Source organism: Cinclus cinclus, chromosome 6 (genome assembly GCF_963662255.1).
Source record: "Cinclus cinclus chromosome 6, bCinCin1.1, whole genome shotgun sequence".
Classification (NCBI taxonomy): domain Eukaryota; kingdom Metazoa; phylum Chordata; class Aves; order Passeriformes; family Cinclidae; genus Cinclus; species Cinclus cinclus.
This window is the reverse complement of record NC_085051.1, coordinates 51,258,858-51,277,903: the sequence shown is the minus strand read 5'-3', so window position 1 is coordinate 51,277,903 and position 19,046 is coordinate 51,258,858. Positions and strand designations below refer to the sequence as shown.

Below are 19,046 nucleotides of genomic sequence, written 5' to 3'. Positions count from 1 at the left end.
GAATCCCTCTCCGCTTTGCTGCAGCTTTACTTACTGATTACATGCACAGAAATTAGTGGCAGCTCTTTTCAATATGCTACAAATAGAACTGCTTTAATCAGAAGGAAAGTCCCCTTCTTCTTGCACTTAAGAGCTCAGGCAGGGCTGCTCTGGAGGAGACAGACACGACACTGCCTCTCAAATGCTTCACTTCTATCAACTCTTTTTTCACTTTAAAATAAGCCAAGCAGATATTGTCAAATGGTCAGTTCTCCTTTGCCTATAAGAGGAATAAGGAAAAGCTTTTTTCCCTTCATGAAGCCTCTATAATAAGCATAATAAAGACCAAACTAATGAGATCCTATGGCACTTAAACAATAATCAGTAGAAATGGATGAGAAATGCTATACATTGTCTTAACTATCTCAACTACTCCACAGAGACAGCAGGCATGTGTTCTTCATAGCTCAGCTCCACATGGAAAGATACATTTTTGCTAATTCCAAGATTCCTGAGAAACTATTTCATACAGTTTGTTCTTTGTTAAATTCTTTTATCTCTTTAGAAAGGCATGGTTGAGGGGAGACAAAAAAACATTTGTGAACTCTCCTCCTTATTTTTCAGAAACAGGAATTTCACTCCCTTACAGTAAGTTCTGCCTGGCACTATGGTCCTTCCTGCTTCATTCATTAAAAATAGCAATGCAGCAGCATGAATAAATCCTTTGGGATTCTACATTAAATGCAGAGTCTTGCATCCTGGGCTGGCTTACATCTGTGTAGCCTTTTTGATGTCTGTTGGCACACCACTGCAGCTGTTCCTCGTAGTAAGCATTTGAATTGATTAACATGCCTGCTCCTTTTTTTATTTCTCTCCTGCTCTCAGGGCCTTACCCTGAAAGATTTACTGCACTTTGGGGGGGGGCGAGGTATTCTGTAGATGCTCTGAGGACAAGATAATTGCTGAATGAAAATCTCCCATAAGAATGTGACCTTTGAACTTTATTTTCAAGATTTAAATTCTCTATTTCTCAGCATGTGTATAAAAAATTGTCAGAGAATAATCTCCTAATAATATGCCTGTAGATAACCAGGGGAAGAGAGAAGAGCAGTCCTTTAAAATATTGCCCACTAAAATTCAGACAGCAAATCTTCAGTCCAGCAAGTAATTAAACACATAAATAGTCACATGAAGTTCACTGGGACTACTCATATACACAATTATTAGTATAAGCATTTGCACTACTGGGATTTAATAATGCAAATCTAATTAAACAAAACAAAAATGGTTAGCAACCCAAACTGGGTTGAGTCACTATCAGAACTGTTTCTGACTAGTTCATTGTTATTCTGGACTGAAGATATAAACCAAAATTCCTCCTTTCATTAGGTGTGGATCCCAGTGTTTTATTTTGCAATATCTAGTGGCATTAACATATTTTAAGAACTATCAAAGAGAAGATTTTTAGAGGATCTGTGGTTGCTAGGAGACTGCTGTTTTGTCCTGCAAATCTTCCACACTGCAAAGAGCAAACGGGCAATAATCAGGTTTTCCTGTCAGACAGCACTCAAACAACTGAAGTTTATGGCTTATTGTTAAAAAAATTATGATTTAAACTACAATTTGTACAACAGGAAAATTTAAGAGTCCTTGGATTTTTCCAAGTAGGTATTTATCTTGTATCTATAATATGGCACTCTTAAATCCTTTTTAAATCAGTAATACCTTGGGTGTCTGATATCTAGAAACTTGTTTTCAGTGTGCTGACAAGTTATGCTGCCAGCATAGGAAGAGCTGAGCTCATTTAAGGCAGTTCAGAGGGAGCATTTGGCCATCCCCAGCCCAACCATTTCCATTGCCTTAAGGCAAACAATCTGCACCCTGAACCACCTCAAGCCTCCTCCTTTACCACCTGCACCTCTGGGACCTCCCATGTTACAGCTACAGCAGCAGAAGTGCATTGGTCTCCCTGGCACCTAAAGATCTCAGAATACGTGCAGTCAGAAGTAGGGGTGCCACCCTGTTTTCACACTGACTCCATCTCCTAATTGTAACTAAATTAAAGGAAATAGCCTCTATCTGCCAAATCAGAGTCATTTTATTGCAGTGACTAAGAGGGCATAGTGAGGATCTCGGAAATCACTTAGGTTTATAATTTGTTGATCTTTAAAATTCTGTATACTTTATGACCCAGGAGCTCTGCTAAGCAGAAGAGCATGCTGTTTTCAATGAAATAACACTTGTGATCAGAGCTCTGTATCAGTTTTATGCTCTACTGGATCACTGCCTTTAATATGGTTTAAATAGGTATTCACCTATGAAGAATAATGTCTGTCTATTTTCTCACTCTTGGCTTTTCAGTTATTCAGTGTAACATCACAATTTTAAACCCTAATCTGTAGGTGACTGGAGCCAGCCTTTTTATGGATTTTAATCCTGATTCTATTTAACTGCAAATGCCTTCATTTCTTCCAGTACAGAATAATGTTCTGATCTGATCCTTCACTGTCCTCATCTAACACCATGGCCAAACTCTTCTTCATGTATATATAAGAGTATATGAAAGAAAATGCCCACAGGGACAAAAGGGGTGGAGGAGAGGACAAAGGGTAAAATGCTAGCTGAAGTCACAGTGTGGGTGACTGTCATTCCTTTCAGAAAAGCTATAGCTTCCCCCAGAGTCTTCTGATAATCTTCTACTTACTCTGTAATGATTCAAACCTGGATTGTGACTATATTTAAACACTTTATAATTTCAATCTAAAGCCTGACAATTCCATGCAATTACATGTCCTAAATGTGGTATTTGTCCCCCACTATGGCAAGATTATATAGTAATAGTAGCAACAAACATGGCTGAATCATTGACAAATTCAACCTCAACTATCTTCTCGTGCCTGCCTTGACAACTAGACTATTGAATTCCAGCAGTATGAAAATCTAAAAATAGCACTGTGTGAAGAAAGACTGCAGGCAAAGCCACAAGATAATACAGGCTCAATGCTCCCATGAAATGTGACACGTGCAAAAGCCAGATGTAATTTTAACAATACAGCTTCCTTTTTGACAAAGGAATCTCCAGAGTCTGATTTAATGTCTCCACAGTAAAGCCTAGCAATTCCACGTTTTGTGTAGGAGTAAGAACAGACTTCTTTAAACTCCCAGAAAAGAACCCCGAGAAGAATGTTAATGCACAGTGCAGTGAAAATAAAAAGACCTCTGATGACCCTGTAGCAATTAAGACACCATCCAAGTCCAGCATAAAAGTCACCTTATGTTATACTTCAAGTTATTTCAATGACACCAGTGGATCTCAGCAATGCCATCACACACCAGTAATAGTATGTCATTGCAGAAATAAAAATCACTGCAGTTTAGGAAATATTTCTAAGACAATATTGGAGTGAGAACCTGGCTGGCTCATGCAGGAGTGCAGAGGGAAACTGGCAAAAGGAACTTTTCTTACTTTCATACCCTGCCTAGAAAATAGTACCAAGACAGACAAACTAGTTAGCAAATTAGTTAAAAACTAGGGAGAATGAAGTTAAGTCTCTTCTGCTTTTTGACATCACTGCCTGGCCTTGGGACTCCCTTAAGGAACTCGAGCTTTCTTTAAAACAGGTACTTCTCTAAGCCCTATTTTACCTAGTAGATAAATTCGATAGTAATTGATATTCACCATCTTAAGACTCTGAGTTATCTATATAAATACATCCACATAATATATAGATATATATTAGGAAAATATATATCTTCTCCTGACCTCCATGTGGATAGAAGAAGACTCTACAATTTAGCAGTGAAGGACTGAGATAGGCTTGTTTTACAGATGCATAATTTGCATGTACATCAAGAAAACTGAGGGCACAAATGCACAAGGCAGGTTTTCCACTGGCATAAAAAGAACAGCAGCCTCAACCAAGAGCACTTCTAGGAATATGATCTCCTCTTTGCTTCCCCATGCTTATACTTTCCTGGCACATAGGTCAAAGTTGTGACTAGAATAAGTTCATTTCATTGGAATAACATCCTAGTTCCCTTCTAGTCTGGGTTTGGGGAGATTTTTTTTATCTTTTGGGAAGTTCCTGTTCCTTTGGTGAAGAGACTGGTTTGAAGGAGGAAGATCAAAGACGTCCTTAGCATTATTCTTTGGCCTCATTCTTTTATTGCTTAAGTTCTCTTAAACAATTACAGGCAAAAATTCAAATGATCTATCACAGGCTTTTTATTCCCTGGAATTACTGTTGTTCCAGAAATAGATTTAGAACCACTGGTATGACTTTGAAGCCCCACTCCTGTTGGTTGGAATTAGGATGAATATAAGGCAAATCAATAAACAGATACTGCTTTCCACCAGTGTTGCGACAGGAGAAGTGAAAGCTTTGAAGTTTGCCTTCCTTTTGAAGGAAATATCTATGATATTGCCTGGGTATATTGGTGCACCTTGTTTAGTTTACTCTCCCCTGCCCATGGACAAGTTCACAAGTGACAAAAGTCATGAACACAAATGTCCTACTTTTAGGAGACCTGCACAAGTGCCCAGCGTACAGGTCCCAGGGAAGCAGTAGTGCCTTGAGAACTGGCTTGTATTGAAGGCAGTAAAGCAGAGAGAAAACTCTGTTTGTTGTAAGAAATATTTGCACTGATTTATACTGTCCTTTGTTCATGGCCTCAGAAGAGTCAGGAAGTCCATAAAAGGTTTTTAGTCTGTCCTTCTGCCCCAAGAAAGGGAAGTTGCATGTAAATCTTTCCAATCTTTATGGAACATGTCACAGCTATTATGGGAAATCTCCTTGGTACATAACGATCTCTGTGATTAAAATAATACCTCTAACACTTTCTCTACATTTTTTAAACTTCACTTTGAATCCATTATTTCCTATTTAATCCATACTGAACATGAAAAATGCAATTTCCATTCTCTTTACAGTCATCTTTACTCTGTTTCAAAACAAATATCTTTATTCATTGAAATCTTTTTTTTGCTAGGATGATTTTTGGCTGTTTTAGGATTATGGTTGCCTTCCTCTGAATCTTTCTTTTAGGGGTGGTTCTGAACACAGGGCACAGAACTAGGGACCACAAAAAGAATTAAAGGTAAATTTTTGTTCAACAGGTCCCCACATAATTACTTTTATAACCTAGACAGGTATAGATGCAGTTAGAGCATAAAATGCATGTTTTGTAACAAACAGAGTTCTACAAGTGTAGGATGTATGAATTTTGCATTTCTGCCTGCCCTCTCATCTCTCTCTCCCACTTCCCATCCTCAAGATTTATGAACAAAACATCCTCACTATGTAGGGACATATGTAAAAACACAAAGATGCAAGCACAGAAGTTCATAGGAGCAGCTATATTAGAATTCATGTGCCATCCTGGGTCATGGCAACCCAAGCCTTGGGCCCACCAAGTACAAATCCATACCTGCCCAGTCAGGAGTCAGTTCACCAGGATATTGCAGTTACTCCTTACTGTATCAGATACCACTTTTTATTATCTATTGACAAACAGGAGCTTTTGAAATGACAGCTGCTGTAGCTAAATGCTTTACTATCACATCTGTATTCACAGCTACCACAGCCTGTATCACAGACAGACACATGTGTACTGGCAATGTGCAGTTAGTAGTGTTATGTATTAGTTTAGGAGACACAGAGTCCATTCAGTCAACTAGATTGCATTTTCCTCTGTCTCCTCAGTCTCACTTACAGTATTTACAGCTATACTGTCACTAGTGGGGTCACACTGGATGGAACTGAAATGTACAGAGGATTGGTTGGGCAAGCAGTGTGGCTTCACCTCACTATTTTAAGCTTCTGTAATGTTACAGCATCATAGGAAGATGAACAGCTCTGAAAAAACAGTTCACCAATCCATTGTCACAAGTGCTGCTGTGTTGCTGCACCATAAAGGAAACAAAAATAATGTACTTATTTTAGTTGGTCAGGTCATGTGGGAGCATCTCCTTTTGATTTGAAGAGTTTGTACAGCTCTTAGCACTATGGATCCTCATCTATGCTGATGACTACAAGGACTGTTTTTATTAAAAACAAGCATTTAATCACAGTAGTTACATGCACAGGTTTGAATAGTCTAATTGAGCAAAAATATACTGAATAATTTACGTGGAGTCTGAACTATCATTTTAAGGCAGGAAGCCCCTTGTTTTCAAAGGTCTTTGTTCAGGTTTCACTGGATGGTTTGCCCAGTGACATGGAGAAGTGTTATAGGTTCTTTTGGGATAATTTTCTGAGAGAAACTACAACAGTCATGCTACTTGGGGGTAGTGGGTATGACAGAAATCAGCTTGACTCATTGAAACAGCCATTTAAAAGCTGAACCTCTAGTGATATAAATCAGCAAGACTTCACTTCAGTGGAGCTCTGCTAATTTACCCCTGTTGGGAATGAGGCTTTGAGACTTTACAGAGTGTAAAAGAAACTAAGGAAGCAAAACGAAGATTCTAAAATATTAGGAAATAAAACAGCTTGAGAATGCTATGTTTTCCCAACCATGCAAAAAAGAAGCCTGTAGGTTACAGTTTCAATTTAATATGTTGTTATTTGATACATGTTCACATATGCAGGATGTGTCATGGAGAATTTAAATGCCTGTTGTGAGAAAAAAATCCCAATATTTCCTCTTATCTTATTTCTGTTGTGATTATGCCCCAGTCTGTTTCAGCCAAAGAATTCCATGAGGTAATGATTGCTTGCTAATGACTTTTGGAACACTAGTACTGAAAAGGTCTTCAACCATACAGACAGAAAAATGAAACAAAAAATAGAAGGAAGACCTAGTGTATGTTGAAGGTCAGACAGAAGTTCAGAATAAGTTAGATGCTGTGCAGATACTAAAGAGGTTCTTTGCCTCATCTTTCAGTATGAATGATAGTGAACAGGGAATAATTGGAGGATATCTGAGGAAGGATGAGGAAGATTTAACAGAAACCATCATAATTAAGGCAGATTCAAAATACTACTGCTGCTATTCACTCTGCTGGTGTCAGGAATCCTGCAGTAATCCCCAGCCCAATATCTTGCTCAACTGACACATGAATAGGCAAGCTCAGAAGCAAAGCTTTTCTCTGCATGCAATGGTACAAATAGATCCTAAGTGGTGGAGAGAAAACATGACATGAAGTGAAATGAAGGCTTCATGGTCAAGCAAGCTGAGCAATCAAGGACGAAGAGAGGTGGCATAAAACACGACAGTTTTTGCAAAAGTAACTTTTTGTTAATGGAAGCCATTTCATACTCAGGGAACAAGTCATGATCTATCTAGACTTGCACAAAGGAGCTCAGAAAGTGCTAAGTGGAGAATTACTGTCTAAAACATTAAATGGAGAGTAATTCGAGATTATTAATCTGAATGAAAAGTATATGTAAATGTTAAAATGGAAGTCTGTTATGTTGGAAAGGGATTACTGAGACTTTCAAAGATGATTTTGGACACATTTTGTTCCAAATACTCGTGAGTGACTTTGAGCCAATAAACAAGTTTGCCTAAATGATAGAGGCATTTCGAGGTATTGACAACAATTAGGAAGCTCGTATAAGAACTGGTTTATTTATAAGCAGAATAATGGTATTTTAATACAACATATCCACATCAAGACTTTATTTTGTGCAGTTCATCATTTGGCAGCAGCAGAGAAACAGGTGTGTTGTTAGACTGTAAAACAGCTGTGAGCCTCCAGTGAGAGAGAACCACAAGTAATCAGAGACAAGCCTAAGATGCACTGCCAATATATTTTCTTTAGAGTCGCTGAAGCATATGTATACCATACAAGGTACTGCCAAGGTGCCTTGTACATGGTGTATATTCTGATCACCCATTTTCAAATCAGATTTAAGGTAATTTGGAACAGATCCAGAGAAGGAATATTAAAATGACTGAGGGAAAGGAGTAGTCTTCTGAGAGCCATCAGATAATCACATCTTGTTTTCCTTCTCAGATAAAACATCTCTTCATAAATGTGTATGGGAATGTAAAAACAGGGTGGGAGTAATGAGGTTTAAACATAAAATTGGTACAAGATCAAAGAGTGAACTGGTCATACAAAATTTAACATGGTTAAAATCACCCTCTGATTTCAAACAATTCAGTAGTGTTCAGAAAAACAGAGTAAAAACAAGCTTCAAGATGGATCCCAGCTGCCTTATGGACATTACATGACCGATTACTGGGGTTCTGGTGCAGTGTAAAACTTCTGGGTGTTGAACTTAGTCATCTGCTCTAAGAATTGAAAAGACAATTTATCTTTTTGTTTACTGAGTTAGGTCCATTTGTACCATATTTTTGCTGTTTGCAGTTAGTCTCAAACATGTGAGTTTTCATTCACACCTTGATGTTGCAGTGGAGGATTTCTTCTTTCACCCTAAGAAACATTGGAAGTTGGTCCCAGACAGGGAGGGTGTGCTGGTAAAGTGCAATGCTACTCTTGGTGGTGTTGAGAGATTTATTATGACTTACTTGTGGTTGGTAAGTCTAAACTGGTTGACAAATGCTTTTCCTTATGTCCAACATGAAAACTCTCCACAGCTAAATGGAACCCTCCCATTCTTTCTAACATGTGTGACATTCCTCTTCCCAAGAGAAAATGTTTTTAATTTCAGTGGCTCCAACAACTTCAATAGTATGGAAAGGATAAAGGCTGTTATTCTTGGCAGCTTCTGCCTTCTTCCCTCAGTGTTAAATCTCTTTTATACATGAACTATCTCCAGATGAGCATAGTGGAGGTGTTCTATGGCCCATGGTGTGGAGGTATGGCTGAAGCACATGCTCTCTGAGGAAAATATCTATTACAGTGGCAACTGTGGAGGCTTGGACTTAATTTTGTATGTATCTCCATGAAAATTTCAGGCAAGAGTTTTACAGAAGGTGATACTTCTTTTGTAAACATCTATCAGATATATTCAATACAATCAAATGCTAATAGACACTTCTTCCAGCTCTTTTAAAGTTTCTTTAGATTAAATTTTAGTCTTTCTTTGGGCATTGCCTGAGCGGTACTAAAAGCCAATAAAAGAAATCTCTAAAAATTGATTAACATCTAATTAAAGATTGATTCTTTCAAATTTTGTAGCCTGTAAATTTTATTAAATCAAATCTTTAACTCTTTTACTCTGTAGGAAAAGAAAGGAAAAAGGACCACAGTGGTTTCTATCAATAAAACTTTAGTACAACAGCAAGCACAAAAGAATGTTGAAGTAATATAGTTGGATTGAAAACATATGGCAGTTTACAAATGTGCCAGAAGTCCAGACAACTTTAGTTGTGAATAAGCTCTCATTTGCAGCTTTCCTCAACGAAGAAATAAAAGTAACTTCCACAATAATAAACAAGTCTGAGTGAACAGTAAGAATAAATGAGTGGCAGTAACTTCCTGCTACTCTTTCCTTTCTGGTACCTTTCGTAGCAACAAGCCAACATGGGACTCCAAAGTCACTGAACACAGTGGGAAGATGTGGTGAGCACTGAGCCAGACTCTGGGTCCAGTTCCTCCCTCTAAAATGAAACAGCTTTTTCCAAGAAAACCAAAGCTAATCAGTAAAATAAAAAATTCACATCCAGGGTACTTTATCACACATACATTGGGCAAATGTAGAAGTATGAAAATTAACCTGAAGATCTTAGAGGAAGGAATTTTCATTACGCATCCAAAATCTTGTGGTTGCTTATCCTTCAAAAAGGTATCATAAAGGAAATAAAACATAAACACAATGTGAACTGAATAGAATGCTAGACCATCAACATGACTTTTTCATTAAAAATAAGTTTAGGTTCAATAATCAATACTGTAGACACTGATTATGCAAAAAGCCCCAAACAACTGGATCACTATACTTACGTCTGCCAATGACTAACAATATTCTACCATTGTCTTGAGCTTATTTGACTCATTAATGAAACATGGAAAGATGAAATATTAGAGGATCACAGTATCCTTCATTCACTCTGCTAACTTGAAAACAACCCAGAGGTTTTCATGCTGTCTAAAAGGCAATAATGCTATTCTAAAGAGGGAAAAAAGCACAGTAAAATTTCCTGGGGTTTCCATTAACAGCATCCATGATTTCATTCAAGCCAGCAAATTATTTTGTTCTCAAAGAGTATCAAAGAATGTCAACTTGCAATCTAGAAGAGGTAAGGGTCAGGGGATTGTATTATGAAAAAAGAAATAAAAGGTAACTGATTACTTTTTTTTAATATCCGCTCCAAAAATGGACTTTTAAATGTTTAACACTTCCAAAAAAAGGTGAGTCTTGGTAGTTGTTCAGTCTATTACACTTGCTTCCTTCAAACACTTGGGAAAAAAATTAGGTTTCTGTCGATATTATTAGACATTGCCCAAAAGTGCTTCCAGGCAGAGTTGCCACACCAAGTATGTCTGCAAAAATTAAATTCTTCAAACCTGTCTCAGTATTTAAAGTAAACAGACTGTATATAGAAATGTAGCCTATTGAGTTACTCAGACCAAACTTTTTTATTAAAAGCAAAAATTGTTATTTTTAGGCTAATTAAATAAATTCTTTAGTCATACTGAATTGATGTTGTTTAAGAAAACCCATGTAAATAAATCACATCTGATATTTTAATAATTAAAGTTAATTACTGATCTTCATTTAAAATATTTAATTTTAAAAGATCACACAGCTTCAATCACTGCTTATTTTAGGCATCAAGGATTACCTGAAATGAATCAACACACTAGCAAGCAACAATTTACGGATGTTTTATGGATGCCTTACCATTAACAACATTCTTGCACCAACCTTTACTTCAGTCTATCTGCTTGAAATAGGTCCCATAAGACTTTAAGGTTTGTCCTTAAAGTGGCCAATTCAGAGCTGTTTAGAATATATTATTAAATCAATTCAGTAAGATATTTCAGATAGGAGCCTTCATAGACAGAAGTGGGAGGATGATGCAACCTCTAAACTTCCACAGGCTAAATCAATGGCAGGGATCTGGCTAGGAACAGCAATTTTGCCTTAGTAAAAATGTCACCTTGTGATTACAGAGCTGTTTCAGAATACCACAGACTTTTAAAATAGCTGTGAGTTGCTGAGGTACTGGGTGAGGGGGGAGGGGGGGGAGAAAAAAAACAAAAAAAAAGCTAAAAGTTGAGAAAATGAAGAAATGGAAAGAGAAGAAGAAGAAAAAAATCAGGATAAAAAAATTACCTTTCTAAGGGTCACAGCCATCTAAGAAAATAAACTGCTTGGGATGGAAGCTACAGATGCTCCTGTCTTTGTTTTCGTTATTTCTTGTATCAATATTCTCGTTTAACTCCCTAGGCTGAAGCTAGGGCAATCTGCTGAAGAACATACAGGCTCTAGTCCTGTCCTGTGCTCCTATTTATTTACTGGAAGTGGATCCCCATCGAAAGTCATAATAGAGCATTGCAGTGCTGCAGCCCAGAGAGGCCCCTGACCTGGGGCAGAGCATCCTCCTCGAGGAGGATTGACCTGAACCCACAGCTTCCACATCAGAGAGGAGCCATCTCTTTACTGCACAACCCATCAGGGAAAGGCAAAGTAGAACACCTTCAATAGTCCAAAGGAAAATTTGCCATATAACATGGAACAAAGAGCTTTTATTGTGAGGAGGTAAAAAACCCAGTCCTACCAGACTAAAAAAAAAAGTAATTGCAGCTTGGTTTAGTTTTCGTGTTTGAATTGGTGTTAGGCATTTGCTGTGCTTTTTTCTCCCTACTAATTTCCTGTCAGGATTGGCAGCCAATGACTCACTTACATTCACAGATGAGTATCACCAAAACATCAGTCTAGAGCTCCTCTTCTCAATACTTTGATTTAATCACACAAAGCAACCCCCACACTGACCCCATGAGTGCAGCATTATTCAAAGCACTAGGCAAAAGCAAGGCCAGGTATCTACCCTTTATGTCTGCAGATATTGCCATAATAGAAGTTCTGAAATCAGATATTCTAAGTACCCTGTCTTCACAGTGACTCCTGGAGTTCAAGGCAGAGAAATAGTGAGTATCCCTGCAAAAGAACTATGTCATTTCCCTCCAAAATTAAAGGAACATGACGAGTAGGGCAATGTTGGAGAGTTCATACCTGGAAAGCCAAAGCAGCAGACTCACAGGTTTGCCAGGAGCTTCTCATGCCCAAGGAGAAAGCCTCTGTGGTTCATTTCCTGATCAGCAATGTTGAATCTATTTCCTGTGTGCTACAGAATATGAAAGATTCAATGGATAGACACAAATTAGAGAAAGCAATTATGGGTCCTAAGGTTACATTTTTAATCTCAAGATTCCACACACAGCCTTGTGGTTCCAACACAGCATGTAAGTAATAGCTGCTTACATAGCAAGGACCATGTAAACATGCATTACATATGTTACTGAAAAACTGAGGAGGGTTTTTCCTGCAGCTGGCTTCCTGCCTACCAAGTTATGGTGAATGGCTAAAATCCTTAATGCTTGTCATCAGAAATTACTGTGCAACACCAGCCTGACTGACAACTTCTCTAATGGGCAAATCAAAAGTAAATGAAAAAAAGGGACGACAAGTGACCCAATGAAGAACCAACAATTTGTCATTTGGGATGTTTTATTGGGCAGTTTGACAATTTTCCTGCTGGCTACCTGATTAAATTTGCGTTTCCCTATTTTTAATCTTTAATTTATTTCATGCTCAAATATGATTGTTAGCCATTAATCAATAAGGTTTAAAGTGCTCATGATTAATGGCCAATCCTTTCAGTCTAAATAAGACATTCCGCGATGCTGGGATTTTTTTCTGGCTCCAGAGATTGCAGGATTGCTCTGAGTGCTCATTCCTTAGTTACAATAAAGTGGGACTGGGAAAACTGATGAGATTCTGTGCCAGTGTTGTGCTAAAATGGAACGGGAGCAGCTATTTAGGATCTGCGCGAGATAATGATAAAAAGAAGCCAAAGGGTTAACAAGACTATGCTTTGGAGATAAGTAAAGCTGGACAAATTAATGCGTCTCCGTGCTACAGATAAGTAGGAATTTACAGCATGTACGGGGTAAAAGGAGCCCAGGCAGATTCCCGAAGCGGCAGCCCGGGGCTGTGGCGGGTCTGTGAGGATGCGGGAGAGCCGAGCCACGGCAGGAGGGATAACGGGACCGGGGGAGGCGCCGTGCCCGGGAGCTCCAGGCGGGGCAGCAGCAGCGAAAGGGTTAACCAGACGCCTCCATGTATTGAGATGCTAATTGCCAAGATAGTGTATTGCTTGAGGAAAGTAATTTGATTACTCGAAACTCCCACCGAGGAGGCGAGCTCGCGTCCTTCCATCTGTCGGGCTCCGTGCAAGATGCTGAGCTGAGCTCCAAATTCACGTGTGGTGAAGTCGCTGTCAATCCCCGCCAGCCCAGCCCGCTGCCATGCCCACCGCACAGAGAGTAGCACCGCAATTCAACTTTCCCTGGGAAACCCAGGAGCCTCAGTAACCTGTTACTTGCTGCTGCCTGCTTTTTGCCCTTTTTCCCCCCTTCTTCTTCTTTTTTTTTTTTCTTTTTTTTTTTTTCCCCTCCTCCCCGTTTTCTGCCTCAGCGCTACAACTGAGTCATTGTGGTGCCCATGGCTCGTGGGTTTACCGGGCTCCCCCTGCGCTCCGCTTTATTCCCCACTTCAGCTGGCACTGCTATTTTCGGCTAATGCAGATGTGGGGCTCGCTCGCCGGCGCTTTATAGCCACTAGTCGAGAAGCATTCCGAAAGCCTTAACTATGCATAAATCTGCAGAGTGAATGTTTTCTTTCATTCACTTGCTCCTATTATTTGATTTCTTGTAGGCCTCTGCGGCAGAAATGGAGAAAATAAGGTAAGTGAGACAGTTTATTTACATCTCATTACAGAGAAGAAATGTTCTGTTGCACAATGCACAATACAGGCTCTTGGAAAATATTTTGCTTAATAGGATCAGAGTAGAATACTGGATTGCATGATGATGCAAGTCAAGCTGTGCTTTAGAGACAAAAGAAAAGGAATGTGGTTGTTCTAGTAAATCTGTTTTGCAGGGATGTCAATTCAGAAAGCATGTTTTACACACAAACATGTTTTATTGCCAGATGCAGAGCATATTTGATTATATAAATGTTGTAGCCACTTGTCCATTTACTGCAAGAGCCTGCCATTCCATTTAATGAGGAAAGTGGATCAATAATTCATGAAAAAGATGAAGAAAATATAGGCTTGACTTCAAAGCATCTAATTAATGTGGTTTGTTTCAATATAGCACTGTAACATTGGTGTTCAATTTTTGTTTTATACTGTATACAAGCCAGATAAATCTTGTCTCCTCTGTGTTTGAAATGTTGTCATACTGTACCAGTTTCTCAGCACATCTCTCTGCTTTAAGCAAAAGGAGATGGGTTTTATAACATAAGTTTTCCATCTCATGTCCTAGTGCAAGTCTGCTTTGGGGGATATTGCTTTTGTGTATGTTGTTGAGAAAGAAAAAGAAAGAAGAAAGCATTCTAGCCCTTTTTAATAAATGAAATAAAATTAGTAAAAGCTTGTCTACTTACACATCAAATGATAGGTAAGAGATTAACTTTTTACTACCCTTTAAATACTTTATGGAACTTCTTTTCATAATCAAATACACTGACCATGATCTAACTTGGTTTTACTGGACAAGCCTAAATTCCTTCTCTGAACCTGGTAACTCTGATTAGTGACAACTGTTGTCCAAGAACAACTTTTTAGATTCCTTCAGTTTGGAATGCCTATCCTGAGTTATTAGAAATGCAGAAAAGTTCTGAAATTCTAGAAATAACTGAGAAAGAAATGGCAAATGCAAAGCAACAGAAATTTGATCAAGTGTTAATGAATTCTGGGCTGGAAACAGAATCCTGTTTTTCTTTTGAGGTTAAGTCTCTTACAGTGGACTTGAAGATGCATGCCCAAAAGTTACTAAGAATGTATTTTTAAAGCACTTAACTCATACACTTTTGTAGAGACTCATGACAACAGAAGTACTGTAATTTCTGTGCTGAAAGAAAAATGCTGTGCAATATATGACGGATTTTCACATATTTAAGCACTATAGTGTTAAAGCTGTGAGTTTTTCCTGAGTAATGCCTGAGAAAGTGCCTCGGTATGTAGATTGGTGTCTAATAAAAATTCCAAACAATCACCTGTAGTATGCACACTTCTGTCATGAATGACTCTCTTAGAAGACGCAAGCAAATATATATTTACACGTTTGCTTGATCAGCATGTGTGCACAAATGCAAACTAATCTTTCCTGAGCATACCTTGACCTCTGCTTTTAGCCTTGCTTCTTTTACAATAATGGGCTACAGAGCCCACGAGAACAAGCAGAATGTAGTGAAAAAAAAGAAAGAATTTTCTATGATGAGAATAAACATTCATAAAGCTCCATTTTCCAAACACCATAATTTTGCAGCTGCCAGGCCTGCCAGTCTTTATCTCATACAGATGGAAAAGATGACCCTGCTCCACTGAAATGAAGTAGGAGCTTCACTGTTAACTCCACAAAGAGAAGGGTCAGTTTCTCTCAGGAGTTTGTTAAAGAAATTTTCTGTTAAAGATTCCTATGTGCAAAAGTTGATTCTGGCAGAGGTTTGTCCCCATCACCCCAGCAGGTGTGAGGCCAATTCCAGAGCTCCCTGTTCTCCCAAGCAGAGCAGCAAGCCAGGCTGGGGGAGCTCCAACAGGACCCAGCGCAGAAGCTGCACTACTCCATCCCAAACTTTTCCAGGTTCCCTGTCAACAATCTTTCTCATGGATGCAAACTGACAGAATCCTTGGCAGTTTAAGGAAACTATCTGGAGACATTATCTTAAATAGCTGGTAAACTCACAGCCTGGAGAGAATTAGATTTTTTCTAAACTTATCGAAGTGTGGTACCCAGTAAAAAGCTGCCCCGTGTTTTAACCACAGTGGCTTCAGAGAGGTCATGAAGAGAGATAACTTGAAGCTAGGAGAAGAAAGAAAGAAATGAGAGGAAAATGGCAGGCTGGGAGGAAAATGGCATGTTTTGTTGTATGCAGAAACCAGTGTAACATGGAAAAGCCATTCCCACATGATAGTTCATTGTGTTCTGCCCTATTTCCTGTGCCCAGCTCCTTCCCCACTCTTTTTTTTTGCTACCAGCTGAAACTATGACATTCCACATCACCTGGGATGGTGTCAGCTCAAGGACTAGAGGTTGAGCCCACACCAGCTGTGGAGCTGGGATGCACAGACGGTACAAGGCTTCTGCAACAGAGGGAGGAGAAAGGAGTTCTGTAATGAGCAGAAAGGAAACAAACATTGTTAGAGAAGCAAGACAACAGGAGCAAGGTGCAAAACCACAGGACAGTGAAGCTAGGTTGAAAACACTCAGGGTTAGAGTAATATAGGTTTGCATTGCACAGTGCTCCTCAAGACAAGTAAGTCTTTTAAATAAGAAGAACAAGTGACAGTCCTTGGGAGCCCACAGGGCCAAACATTATATGGAGGCAGCTCTGCAGCTCTGTAAGTCTTTGGCTGAGCTCTGTGCAGTCTCCAACCCAGGAGAATAGGGATCCATCTGGGGCATCCCCAAGAACTGGGGTGGCCATGCCCATTCAGAGAGAGGGGTAAATGCAGGAGCCTGAAAAACTGATCCACTGATGGCTCATGTTTTGTTCAGCCATAAAATTCATTGAGCCAGGCAGCACAAGCAATAGTACAAGCCTTATTTTTACATTCCTTCACTGAGAATCTGTCCAGAGCAATGTGATTCATCTCACATAATGCAGCAATAATTCCTCTTGCAGACCAAGGAGCTGCTGTGACCTGCAATGTCACATGCTGTCCTTTTCAGCAGGGGCTTGCTGTGATGGAGTTATGTGTGGAAGGAGCAGTAGGAAGCAGAGGTGGGAGGTTGTCAGTATTTAGCCTGACACAGGGACACTTTCCTCTAGAAGTAGAAACATGTAATGTAGTGCTAAAACTTTGGCTGAAAAGAATCAGTTTTTGCAATGAACTCTTCTCACTGTAAATGTTTCTTAGCAGTACAGTGTTTTATTACACTTCAAGGTACCAATATATTAGGCAGAAGTAAGGCTAACTACTAATCACAAACCTCTTGAGGATCTGTACTTATGTAGGTTGGCTGTGTATGGTTAGAGTCACTTTAAGCATTAATTACTACTGACTCCAACATTTTAAATACAGTTTTTGGATCTGGTTCTTTTTGCTATCTATAAACAAGGACAAAAATCTTAGTTAATAAAAGTGAATTTCAAATATACCTATACTATCTTATTTTGACTCTGCAGTGTGCTATCTTTGGTGCATATATGCAAGAGAAGCACAAGCCTTCCCAGTCTGAGGCCTTGTATATCTGTGGTAGCTGGCACATAAAATTGCCAATACACTCAAAACTACTCCTTTAAGTCAGATTGAACCCATAAAATGTTTAGATGTGCAAATGAAAGACCAGTTCCACTGCAACTCCAGTACAGACTCCTGACAACTTCTTCTTTGTTTCCATTCCATCCTGCTTGAAATACAGATTGTAATATTCAAACTTGCTAGTGAGGATGATGTAAGGTTTAGCAAAACAGAACTTAAGAAATACTTTATACAGAAATATTGACCAGCTTCTCAGCTTCCTTACAGTGAAAAGTATTTCTCACTCCTCAGGAAATGTCCCTTAAAGAGACAGATATTGTTCAATAAAAACTTTTATTTTTTAATACACTCAAAAAATTTCAGTATCAATTCAGAAACTCTATAAATCAGTATTCTTAGCTCTAAGCTTTCAAGATCCACATCAGGTTGAACTGTATATCTAAAAGTTTACAAAACAGGACACATTGTCACCATCACCAACTGCCAGGCTCACAGTGCCTCTGAGGAGGCTGAGTTTCCATTTTACAATATAACCATGGTAATCCTCAGCTGAGGATTACTTTATTTTGGTAGCATCAGTAGGTGCACTTTATTAATTATCCAGGGATCTCTGATAAAAGTGACCCATGTCTCAAAGAACCTGCAAGGTAACATCTTCATTTCACTGTAGCCCTTGTTTCAGAACATATGAAAGTAAAGTGGTTTGTTTTGCACACACAGCTGGTAGTAAGTCAGCAGCTTGATCCAAGTCTCTTGAATTTTTAGACTTGGACTTTTCTCAAGCATGTTTGAGTTCATCTGTGGTAAGGAAGGAATGTGGGTTTCTTCAAAAGGAACATCAGAGGCGTGTGCAGTCCTAGAGAAAAGCCTCTGCCATGGTTTAGTGGAAATGTAAATATCTTCATAAATGCCCACCTGATCATGCTGCCTTCCTTGTACTTGGTATAAATATAGCCCTCTTCATATGCTAATGAACACACTGCAATTTCCTGCCATCCCCACCTTGTCCTTATTCCTCTCTCAGCCTATATCTACATTAATTTTACCATATACTTGAACACAAGGGGGGGATTTTTTTTTTTCCCCAGAAAGTTAACCAACAAACGGTTTACTTTACCCTAGGTCTGGTCTTCACATCCACAGCTGATATGCTGAGAGCCACTGCCTTGTACAGAAGCAAAATGCCACAGGACAGCAGCAGGGCTGTGCAAGAAGCAGCTCCACCATCTGCTCAGCAGTGTCTGCAGGCTCTAGTTGATGCTGGGATGTGAAACCCCAGCTGCAGACAAAGAGATGGAACAGGGCAAGCTCAGAAGAAATAGAGCATAGGGAAATGCTAGCATGAAAGGGCCATGATTTTGGGGTCATTAGAGGTGATGGTAAGAAAGTCATCAAGCTGGGAGAATTTTGGGTGCATGTTGAAAGATGGAGAAGAAGGAAAAGGACAAAAAGCCACCTAACATATATTCAAACAGGTAAAACAGGTTTTCGTTTTTCCTCTGTTTTGCAAGCTGTTTTTATCTGCCAGGGAGTCCCAGCAGCAGTGAAAGCCCTGCAGTGCTGTTTTCACCACATCTGGTTTGTTCATGCTGCCATCCAAGATGTGACTGTAGCTAAAGCACACGTCTGTCTCTCTCCCTCCGAGATTACACTCAGCTTTGAGTTTGGTGGCTGTCAAACATAGCAATGGGAGCAATGGACACACTCAGATATGT

The 19,046-nt window shown here is 39.2% G+C and overlaps 1 protein-coding gene across 1 annotated transcript in view; it reads left to right on the top strand.

Moving 5' to 3' along the window:
* Positions 1-19,046, top strand: part of BEGAIN (brain enriched guanylate kinase associated) — a 146,344-nt gene that overhangs the window by 20,748 nt on the left and 106,550 nt on the right. Inside the window, exon 2 of the mRNA XM_062494942.1 lies at positions 13,776-13,804. Within this exon, the coding sequence (XP_062350926.1) occupies positions 13,776-13,804 (29 nt within the window). The remainder of the gene's footprint in view (positions 1-13,775; positions 13,805-19,046) is intronic.